Source organism: Anomaloglossus baeobatrachus, chromosome 5 (assembly GCF_048569485.1).
Source record: "Anomaloglossus baeobatrachus isolate aAnoBae1 chromosome 5, aAnoBae1.hap1, whole genome shotgun sequence".
NCBI classification, from domain to species: Eukaryota; Metazoa; Chordata; class Amphibia; order Anura; family Aromobatidae; genus Anomaloglossus; species Anomaloglossus baeobatrachus.
The window spans coordinates 25,931,675-25,943,829 of NC_134357.1; the positions used below are offsets into that span (position 1 = coordinate 25,931,675).

The 12,155-nt window shown below is 46.0% G+C and overlaps 1 protein-coding gene across 1 annotated transcript in view; it reads right to left on the reverse strand.

Moving 5' to 3' along the window:
* Positions 1-12,155, reverse strand: part of SCNN1A (sodium channel epithelial 1 subunit alpha) — a 108,710-nt gene that overhangs the window by 55,221 nt on the left and 41,334 nt on the right. The window contains exons 7-8 of the mRNA XM_075348339.1: positions 9,559-9,657; positions 4,086-4,203 (exon numbers count right to left, since the gene is read on the reverse strand). Coding sequence (XP_075204454.1) covers positions 4,086-4,203; positions 9,559-9,657 — 217 coding nt within the window. The remainder of the gene's footprint in view (positions 1-4,085; positions 4,204-9,558; positions 9,658-12,155) is intronic.

Genomic DNA, 12,155 nt, shown 5'->3' on the forward strand with positions numbered 1-12,155 from the left:
GTAGTGCTCCGGCTACCGGACCCCTTGCCTTCAGTAAGGTGTTCGGCCCAGTGGATCCACCTCCTGGGTCCGCCCGTCCACCTGGCCCTAACACATACCTCTTTTTCTATTTAGTACTTTGAGTACACATGGAAGGTCTTAAAGGGGTTTTCCCTCACAAACAAATTTAATTTTAATCAATAGATCTTGGAATAATAATAATTTCCACAATTGGATGTGTTTAAAAATAATGTTCCTGTGCTGAGATAATCTTATATATGTGTCTCTGCTGTGTGCTGTGTAATGGCCGTCCTCCCCAGCCTAGTAGATGTGGTATGATCAGACCATGTCCCTGTACGGTCAGACACGGCCATTACACAGTACACAGCAGGGTCACATATATAAGATTATCTCAGCACAGGAACATTATTTTTAAACACATCTAAGACCTATTAATTAAAATCAGCTTTGTTCTTGGGAAAACCTCTTCAAAGACTTTTGTGTTGTTTTATTTAGTACTTTGAGTGCACAAGGGTGGTCTTGAAGGGGTTTGTGCAATTTTGTTTAGTACATTGAGTGCACAAGGGTGACTTGAAAGGGCTACGTGTTAAAAAGGCTCAACAAAGGGGTTGTCTCATCAATATTAATATAACTCAATAAAGGGGTTGTGTAATGCTCGCCGTCGGGGATGGTAAAGCGGCGAGCGAAAGTGGACCCAGTGGACCACAGGGAGATCCCAGGCCTACACTTACGTACGTGGGGTAGAGGACCGGTACTGTGGCAGCTGACCCCTAGGACAGAGGCAGACACAGGAGCAGACAGGACTGAGTCTCAGATGCAGATAGGAACCACCAGGGTGGCTCAAGGCAGACAACACAGGCAGGATGAACAGGCAAAGTCACTAGAAAGGCAAATGGCACGGCCAGGCCAGACAATCAGTCACTAGTACTGTGATGCCCCAGGGCTGTAAGGTACTCCGTCCAGGGCGTTTGGTGCGCAGTGATGGGGACAGTCGTGATTGCGGCCAATGCCCGGTTCCGTGACCCTGGAGGGTGGTCCGAATACAAAGGGATAAAAATAAAATAAAAGGGAAAAATAAAGAGTTTGTCAACTACGCCACGTGCGGTGTGCGGCCAGGTTATAGGAGCCACTGCTGCAGGGTCCTGCTGGGGCTGGTGGAGTAATGCAGCTTAGGTGTTTTGGGCCCTCTGCAAGCAGGGCTAGGCCCCAGCAGTGGATAATGGGGATTGTAGTGGGGAACCGTCTGTGTAAGTGTACGGAGGCGATAAGGAAACGGTCCACACCGGTATTGTAGTTTTAACTTTCCTTGTTTTACTTGGTTTCGGTGTTTGGACCCACTGGTGCCGGATCCAGGTGTTCCCGCTCCCCTTGTTCTCTGTGCCAGTTGTGACCTGGGGTAGCTGTCCTCTATACACTCTCGTTTGTATTGGGCTCCCGTGGCCTGGGGCTACTTGGGAACCCCTCCTTTTCTGTCTGGGTCCTATTGCAGGCAGCCTGGACTATTTAAGGGGGTCAATCCCCTGTCCTCTCTTTGCTGATGATGCTTCAGACTCTTTGGTTGGCGATGGACCCTGGAAATCCCCTCACCTGGCAGTGTGGCGCCCCTGACCTGGTCAGGCACCACTGAGCACTGCACCCATGCTGGGTCAGTACAAACAGGTAATCCTGATGGCTGAGTAAGGTGTGAACACACAGGCACCCTTTGACCAGGACATACACACACATTAGAGGGAACCCCTGGGCAGACCCAGGAAGGGGGCGTAGCCCTCGCATCTCAGTTAGTGTGGTGCTGTAGTGATGCTGGAAGAGAGTTGTGCAGTGGCATTTAGAGGAGAAGGAATGGAGCAGCCGTGCCTGAAATGTAGGGCTGAAGAGCGGAACACTGTCGGACCCTGCACGTGCAGTGGCTGCTGTCGGGGGAGAACATTACCACCAAGTCAGACTGAAAGACACCCAAAGAAAGAGAGAAGTAAGGAGTCGAGTATGGGGACTCCTGGTAATGAATGCACACACGGGGTACAGGTCCCTAGAGCCAGACATCTACTTAGTGGTCTGCTAAATCCTGCAGGCGGTGGGACTACAGATTCCACGCCAACCAACACAGAACCCGCAGCATCAACAGCAACGAGGGGGCCCATAAGGAGGAGCATCTTATCCTTGGTCCACGCTGTCAGCAAATGGGTCAGAAAGGGGAGAAAGGCAGTAGCGACTTCCCTGGACGCATCCCACGATATACTTCAAGTCAGGGGTGGTCCGAAACAAAGGTGCTAGGAAGGCGACTCAGCAGTCACCCCTGTAACAGCCTGAAGGATACCTGGTTCCACCTGGTTCATCATAGCATTGCCCGGGTTGCCTCACTCTACTATCAGAAAGTGAGTAAAAACCCTGAAAGACATTGCTGCCTGTGTGTGAGTTCTTCTGCGACCTGTGGTACTACACACTTAGACGTGAGCCCCTGGGGCCGGCCTCACTCTCGGGAGGCTATAACACCAGACTGCATTTACCATCAGCCCCAGACAATCTCTAAACTGCAGTGGCGGTCACCCCCTGACCGCAATTACCGAGAGTGACGTCACGATTCCTATTGAAGTTAACCTGACATACCTGTTGCCGGAAGATTCCCAGCACGTGAAGACCCTGAGGCGACCTGCAGGTGAGGGGCTTCACAGCAGCTTTAACAGTTGACCATAAAGTGTCCCGCTGTCCTAAGGTCTGCACCCCACCTTGTGCTGAGTCCTGTGAGCCTTGGTTCCAGACTTCCACAGGCGCCCCGCGGTTCCTGGAGTATTCCACTTCCACAGGTAACCCACGGTCCCTGGAGTCCTGGTTCCTTACGCCACAGTAACTCATTCCTGTTACAGCTTTCCGTTGTTACTGCAGGTCTTTCTGCAATCTTTCTTTCTTTACTTCACTCTTTCACTCCTCCGACTACTACTCTCAACGCCTCTCTCCTTCACTTCCTTTATCACTCTACACCACTTCCTCCCGCCAATGTCCCAACTGACCACTGGTGCCTCCCCTTACTGGCTCTCTCCCTACAGATTGGGTGGCGACTATCAAGTCAGTGCCCATCCCTTTAACCTGTTGCTAGGCAGTCTCCCAGTTTGGAATTGGGGTTGTGTGTGTGGCCTGAAGGTGCTAGTGTGTTGACTGGCACAGATATTCCGGGGTTTGGGTTCCACGTTACATTTGTGGCACCTTGTACCTCAGGAGTGCTACAGTACCAACAAAGCAGGGTGGACAGGCAGCAGGTACATGTAGGACAGGAATGGACCCAGGTGCCAACAGAGGCAGGACACATACATAGCCAGGTATGGGCAGGACAGGACAGGACTGGAACCAGGTGCCAGCAGACAGGACGGGCTGGGATCAGACACAGGACAGGACGAGACCAGGTACAGTCAGGAACAGGATGGGACGGGACAAGACGGGACAGGGTGACCTGACAATTAACTAGACAGAACTCAACTAACTAACCTAATGGTGTTGAACAGGCATCTTCCCTAGTGGGAGCGTGCCTTAAATACCCAGTGCTTATCTCTCTTTTCAGACCCTTCACGCCTCCTTTACTAAACATATGTTAATTTTTCATCCCTTTCATGCTAGATCCACCAAGGTCATCTAATTGCAAAATTGTCTTGATTTTGTCATGATGAACACCACTTAACTTCTTATAGTGAATCTATCAACACAACGTGACTGGTCACACCAAGCACAGTCACTTGGTGAATCATTGGTGTTCCCGAGCAAACAAGTGCACCTTCTCCAAATATCTTCGCCATCCTCATTTTTGATTGACAGCTCTGGCTTTAAAAGAGTCTGAGGGGAAAGGTGATAGATGGAAACAAGTAGGTGGAAGGTGCATCGATCTATGTTACCAAGGATGTACCATCGAGCGCATGGTTGAGCAGTCATTTTGTGTTGATGGACTCCCTTTAATACTCCGTCTCCAGTTTGTCTCACTGTAGGATTTTTTTTTAAACCTCAAGAATTTGAAAACGGTTCATGAAATTATAAATTGGAAGCTAGAAGCATTTTTGCAATCCCCCTGTGTAATTAATATCCCGCTGCTGGTATCATCTTACCCCAGCTTGGGTGCTTTTCGTAGTCGCAGAACTCCGCTCCTTCAGGAAGAGGATAAAAGGCGTAAGCACAACCGCAGCGCTGCACCATGATGGCCTGAAAGCAGGAGCGTACACAGACCTAGAGCGAGGAAGGGGCAAGAGGGGAAAGGGGTTGTTATCAATTCTGGAGTGAATGTCACCAAAAAGGTCAAATAACAATAATTCTGCTCTTGGTAACTTGCTGGTGCCGGCGCTCTGTGCTGCATTGCATCATGGAGGATGTCGTCATCTATAATTATAAATTATCGCAGGGAGTGTAAAGACTGCATTGCCTATAGTAGTCCACAGTATCGGATGTTTCTACAGATCCTGATCCAGCAGGAGGTGACAATGAAAGCAAAAAAACTATCTTAGATATCTTTTAGAGTTGAGCAAAAAAGTTACAGAACCAAGCTCCTGAGATCTGCGAACCTCCCCCTACCCACCGGCATCCCTGGCGCCTCTTTTGATTAGTAAGTACGACATAACGTATACATATATACATATATATCTCAGAATTGTGCAAAAAGAATTGAAAGACCCTTCTCCACGTCGTCCACGTGTGTATATATACACACGTGGTCAAAATTGTTGGTACCCCTCTGTTGTGAATACATTTTCCAGTTTGGGGCTCCCTCTTGAGGTCAGTGCTGGTGGTGCAGTTGACTTGTTGAATGGGAGCCAGACACCTGTGGAGGACTGGCAATCAGGTCATTCAGATTGGACCTATATAACTGAGTAGTTTTTCCTATTCCTGGCCGATGCTCAATGTATCTCCTGTGTGCTAAGGACATTCTTAAACCAGCCCTTCTCTCTACCTGAACTCCTCTCAGATAAGTTGGTCTTTGTACCTCTACTTATTATTTCCACTTTCTTGTAGTTTTTTTCTGTTTTGATACTAATGCTTGATTCCTGATTTTGCCTGTGTGGAGTTCTTGGTGAAGTTGGATCATTCCCTGCTGGGAGTGTCTGTATACCTAGCTCCATGTTCTGCTATGTATTGTGTTTTGTCATGCTTGGTATTAAATTCAGTCCCTCATCCATATTACTGTTTTTTGGATCCCAGTAACACCAGAGTACTGATATAGTGGGGGAGAGCCTGTGTGGGCTCAGGGCTTTTCTATATCAGGCGTGCTGGTATTTACTAGTGTTTTTATGGCTGCAGACAGTGCTCTTTCCTATCTTTTCCTATACAGATAGTTTGGGCCTCATCTTTGCTGAATCTGTTTTCTAGCTATGTATTGTGTTTTCCTATATCACCGTAGTCTTTACATGTGGGGGGTCTATCTATATCTTTGGGGATTGCTCCGAGGCAGATTAGCTTTCCTTATATTTCTCTCTGTAAGAATATCTAGTTCTCCGGCTGTGTCGTGGCGATTAGGTCATCGTAGGCTCATCCCACGGCTACTTCTAGTTGTGTGTCAGTATTAGGTTTCCAGTCCGTTAAGGTTCCAGCCACTCTGGTTACTTTTTGGGTTTCTGCATTTTTTTCCTTTTTCTGATCTTCCTCGGTCACTGAATCATAACACCCCTCGTTCCCTTGCTTAATGAAAGAAAAGCCCACAATGGTCACAGAAATAACTGGAATCTGACAAAAGTAATAATGAATAAAAAAATCTATGAAAATGAACAAATCAAAGTCAGACATTGCTGCTTTTCTGCTTTCACAGAATTCTTTAAAAAATAAAACTCATGAAACAGACCTGGACAGAAATGATGGCACCCCTGAAAATAATGTGACAAAAGGGACATGTTAAATCAAGGTGTGTCCACTAATTAGCATCACAGGTGTCTGCAAGCTTGTAATCAGTAAGTGGCCTGTATATAGGGCTACAGATACTCACTGTGCTGTTTGGTGACATGGTGTGTACCACACTCAACATGGACCAGAGGAAGCAAAGGAAAGAGTTGTCTCAGAAGATTAGAAAGAATATCAGAAACAAGCATGTTAAAGGTAAAGGTTATAAGACCATCTCCAAGCAGCTTGATGTTCCTGTGACTACAGTTGCACATATTCAGAAATTTAAGATCAATAGGACTGTAGGGAACCTCCCTGGACATGACCGTAGGAGGAAAATTGATGACAAATAAAAAAAAGGATAATACGAAAAGTAAAAAAAAGAGCCCAGAAAAGCTTCTACAGAAATTAAAGGTGAACTTTCAAGCTCAAGGAACATCAGTGTCATATCGCACCATCCGTCATTGTTTGAGCCAAAGTGGACTTCATGGGAGACGACCAAGGAGGACACCATTGTTGAAAAAAACTCATAAAAAAACAGACTGGAATTTGCCAAACTACATGTTGACAAGCCACAAAGCTTCTGGCAGAATGTCCTATGGACAGATGAGACAAAAATTGAACTTTTTGGAAAGGCACATCAGCTCTATGTTCACAGCCGGAAAAATGAAGCATATCAAGAAAAGAACACTGTCCCTACTGTAAAACATGGAGGAAGCTTGGTTATGTTCTGGGGCTGCTTTAGTGCATCTGGCACACGGGGTCTTGAATCTGTGCAGGGTACAATAAAATCTCAAGACTATAAAGGGATTCTAGAGAGAAATGTGCTGCCCAGTGTCAAAAAGCTTGGTCTCAGTCACAGGTCATGGGTCTTGCAACAGGATAATGACTTAAAACACACAGCTAAAACACCCAAGAATGGCTAAGAGGAAAACATTGGACTATTCTGAAGTGGCTTCTATGAACCCTGACCTAAATCCTATTGAGCATCTTTGGAAAGAGCTGAAACATGCCGTCTGGAGAAGGCAACCTTCAAACACGAGACAACTGGAGAAGCTTGCTCTTGAGGAATGGCCAAAATACCTGTTGAGAGGAGCAGAAGTCTCATTGACAGTTAGAGCAATAGTGTGATTGCAGTGATTGCCTCAAAAGGTTGGGCAATAAGATATTAAGTTGAGGAGGAGGAGGAGGAGGTGGAGGAGTAGGAAGAGGAGCAGAAAGTGGAGGAGGAGGAGGAGGAGGTGGAGGAGTAGGAAGAGGAGCAGAAAGTGGAGGAGGAGAAGGTAGGAAGAGGAGCAGAAAGAGGAGAAGGTAGGAAAAGGAGCAGAAAGTGGAGGAGGAGGAGGAGAAAAAGGAGCAGGAGGTGGAGGAAGAGGAGCAGGAGGAGAAGGAGGAGGAGGTGGAGGAGAAAGATGAGGAGGAGGGGGAGAAGGAGGAGGAGGAGGAGGAGGAGGAGGAGGAAGAACAGGAGGAGGAGGGAGCTATCATTTCTGTCCAGGCCGGTTTCAAGAGTTTTTTATTTTTTTTAAAACTTCTGTGGAAGAAGAAAAGCAGCAATGTCTGACTTTCCTTTTTTCATTTTCATTTATTTTTTATTTATTATCACTTTTGTCAGATTCAAGTTATTTCTGTGACCATTTTCTTTCATTAAACAAGGGGTACCAACAATTTTGATCACGTGTGTATGCATATATATCGTGGTTTCCTGAAAATAAACCCTAACAGGAATGTTCAGCCTTTTTGGTGGAGGCTTTAAATATAAGCCCTACCCTGAAAATAAGCCCTAGTCACGGTTCATTAATGAAGTGTCCGAGCGGCTAAAACATACACACGCACGCACGCACGCACGCACGCACGCACACACACACACACACACACACACACCAGGTCCAGGATCCCTCTGCTCTCACACACTTCCGTTCACAGTAACATAACATACATGGTGATACCATACTGTGGAACGCATCGAGGACATGGGAGCAATGCAGATGTTCCCGGGGAATGTCTGCCTTCTTTTGGGGGTAAACTTACCCAGAACCCATGTTTCCCCAAAAATATGCCCTATCTTGAAAATAAGCCCTAGCACATTCATTTTTCAGGGCAAAAAAAATAATACAACAGTGTTTTATTTTTAGGGAAACACAGTATCTATATGCCGTATATACGTTTACACCAACAAGCAAAAGGGTAACAATGTTTTGCACTTTTGACTTTCAAGCTCCATATCTCACCATCCATTACAGCTTTGAGCCTGGTACTACCTTCATTTTATAGACAATCTGTCACGGTCGTCTCCCTGTTTTTGGAGATTAATCACAGCTATAATGTGTGGAGCCTCTCATCTCTATTGGGGACTATGCATTTAAATGTTGTTTTGTTTCTTTCGTTTCTGAAATAGTAATGTCAGTTTTCTGCTGGCAGATCTCACTGCAGCTGCTCTATAGACACACACCCTTCTGTTTAAATAGCTAGATTTCCCAGCAAGCATTGCTGATTATACAAAGCAATTTGTATGCTGGCCCCCATATATACATATATTCCAGGAAGGGGCCCAGAATGAGGGACATATATAGCAGAGAGGGGCCCAGAATTGGGGACATATATAGTAGGACGAGGCCCAGAACGAGGGATATATGTACCAGTAAGAGGCCCAGAATGGGGGATATAAACACCAGAAAGAGGCCCAGAATAGGGGATATATACACCAGAAAGAGGCACAGAATGGGATGTGTGTGTGTATATATATATATATATATATATATACATATATATATATATATATATATATATATATATATATATATATATACATATAGCAGAAAGAGGCCCAGAATGGGGGACATATATACCAGGAAGGGGCCCAGAATGGGGGACATATGTAACAGGAAGAGGCCCAGGAAGGGGGACATATATGCCAGGAAGGGGCCCGGGATGAAGGATATTAGTACAGGATGGGAGACATTACTACATAATGAATTGGGGGAGGCAACACACGTCTTTATAGGATTTAGATGGCAACAAGGGCCCATACATCTGACCAACATGTGAGATAGGGGCCCAGGTCCAAATTTTGTAGCGGACCCATTGGACTCTAGTTACGCCACTGATCCACATCCACGGCTGCTATGTGGGGAATTACTTTGCATGTAGATGGGAATGTGCACACGTGGAATATACACTGTGAATGCAGAAGTTTAGCAACATCGTGGAAATCCTGAAAAGTGAATGTAAAGCTAAAAAGAGGAACATGGGAAAGTGCCCAATTATATACGCTGCAGATTCATTACATGCACACAGCTTATACTGCTCCTCTGTGGCCGGGCAGACCATGAGCCACCAGGTATGGGCATGTCACATTTTCCTTAAAGGGGTTATCCCACAATGACAACTATCTATTTCCTATCAAAATAAATAAGTAGAGTTTTAACAAGAATTTTTGAGAAGGTATTTGGGATGGATCCACTCCACACCTGCCATATTGTATCCCAGGGGCTGAAGGGCTAATAGACGGAACCTCCATCCGTGTCAAACCGCTAAGATGCTACTGCTGTTAGAGATGCAGCATCTAAGGGATTCATCTGCATTGATCGGTGCTCTCAGCTGGTTCCCGGTAATGCTCGTCAGTTGGGCTGTTGGAGGTGGTTACATGACTACATTTATAGACCTCATGGATCATGAATTTTGTTGAACTGTACATGGTTTCCCGTTGTGTATTACCTGCTGAGTGTAGTCACTGTTGTATAAATTATGCACAGCAACATCTTTGCCGTCTTCTGAGCAGTCACTGTAGTCTCCTCCGAGTCGGTTCACTCTTTCCTGTGATGAGAATATACATTTAAAGGGGTTGTCCGGAACTATATTGATGACTTACTGCTCTATACACTGCTTACATATGACTGTGGCCGGAGCAGAGATCTTGGGGGTGCTGGGTGTCAGACCTGCACCCAGGGCCGACTCCAGGTGGGCGAAAGAGGGCCCCATCCACACATAGACATGCACAGATACATACATATTTAAAGAGAAATTCACAAAAACACATATAAATAGACATAAATCTATACACAGTCATATACACTGACATGCACAGATACACATCATACATACACAAACACACATTATTTTTATATTTTTATATATATTTATAATATTGGGAAGCCGGCAACAGCCTCATTCACCTCCCCGCTTATCTCCATCCAGCTCCACCTGGGCATGTGTCTGTGCCACGCTGATTGGTGGCCATCACTAACACACATGGCTGCACATACAGTACAGACCAAAAGTTTGGACACACCTTCTCATTCAAAGAGTTTTCTTTATTTTCAGGACTCTGAAAATTGTAGATTCACATTGAAGGCATCAAAACTATGAATTATCACATGTGGAATGAAATACTTAATAAAAAAGTGTGAAACAACTGAAAATATGTCTTATAGTCTAGGTTCTTCAGAGTAGCCACCTTTTGCTTTGATTACTGCTTTGCACACTCTTGGTATTCTCTTGATGAGCTTCAAGAGGAAGTCACCGGAAATGGTTTTCCAACAGTCTTGAAGGAGTTCCCAGAGATGCTTAGCACTTGTTGGCCCTTTTGCCTTCACTCTGCGGTCCAGCTCACCCCAAACCATCTCAATTGGGTTCAGGTCTGGTGACTGTGGAGGCCAGGTCATCTGGCGTAGCCCCCCATCACTCCCCTTCTTAGTCAAAAAGCCCTTACACAGCCTGGAGGTGTGTTTGGAGTCATTGTCCTGTTGAAAAATAAATGATGGTCCAACTAAACGCAAACCGGATGGAATAGCATGCCGCTGCAAGATGCTGTGGTAGCCATGCTGGTTCAGTATGCCTTCGATTTTGAATAAATCCCCAACAGTGTCCCCAGCAAAGCACCCCCACACCATCACACCTCCTCCTCCATGCTTCACGGTGGGAACCAGGCATGTAGAGTCCATCCGTTCACCTTTTCTACAAAGACACGGTGGTTGGATCCAAAGATCTCAAATTTGGACTCATCAGACCAAAGCACAGATTTCCACTGGTCTAATGTCCATTCCTTGTGTTCTTTAGCCCAAACAAGTCTCTTCTGCTTGTTGCCTGTCCTTAGCAGTGGTTTCCTAGCAGCTATTTTACCATGAAGGCTGCTGCAGAAAGTCTCCTCTTAACAGTTGTTCTAGAGATGAGAAGGTGTGTCCAAACTTTTGGTCAGTACTATATATATATATATGTATATATATATATATATATATATATATATACATATATAAAATGTATACATACTGCACATATCTAATATATAAAGCTGAGTCCACCGACGCATTTACAATCACGAAATTTTGCACAGACACCCCATGTGACTCAGGGAATGTCATAGGATATGTTTGGGAGAGAAAATTTAACCCCGCGCTTTACACTTACTCTCCAAAAATCCTGCCTCTATTAAACTGAATAGAGGTGGGAGCTGCAGGCTATAAATAGCAACTGTCAGTGGTTGCTATAGGAACAAAATTAACTGTTAGTATAAGAAGCTTATGTGTGAGGTAATAAGATGTCGGTGGTGAGATGGACAGAGAGATACAGAAAGAGACAGACAGACAGACAGACAGACACAGTAAGAGGCAGCCCTGGAAAGAGACAGAGATAGACGGCCAAAGAGAGACCTGGAAAGAGACAGCCCTGGAAAGAGACAGCCGGGCATAGAGACAGCCGGGCAAAGAGACAGCCCAACAAAGGGACAGACCTGGAAAGAGACAGACCTGGAAAGAGACAGACCGGGCAAAGAGACAGACAGGGGAAAGAGACAAACAGGGCAAAGAGACAAATGGGGGAAAGAGACAGCCGGGCAAAGAGACAGCCCTGGAAGGAGACAGACGGGGAAAGAGACAGCCGGGCAAAGAGACAGCCGAGCAAAGAGACAGACAGGGCAAAGAGACCAGGCAAAGAGACAGACCGGGCAAAGAGACAGACCTAGCAAGAGACAGCCAGACAAAGACACAGACCTAGAAAGAGACAGACCTAGAAAAAGACACCCCGGGCAAAGAGACAGCCCGGGCAAAGAGACAGACCCGGCAAAGAGACAGACAGGCAAAGAGACAGCCGGGCAAAGAGACAGCCGAGCAAAGAGACAGACAGGGCAAAGAGAACAGGCAAAGAGACAGACTGGGCAAAGAGACAGACCTAGCAAGAGACAGCCGGACAAAGACACAGACCTAGAAAGAGACAGACCTAGAAAGGGACAGACCGGGCAAAGAGACAGACCGGGCAAAGAGACAGATGGGGAAACAGACAGCCGGGGAAACAGACAGAGGGGCAAAGAGACAGAGGGG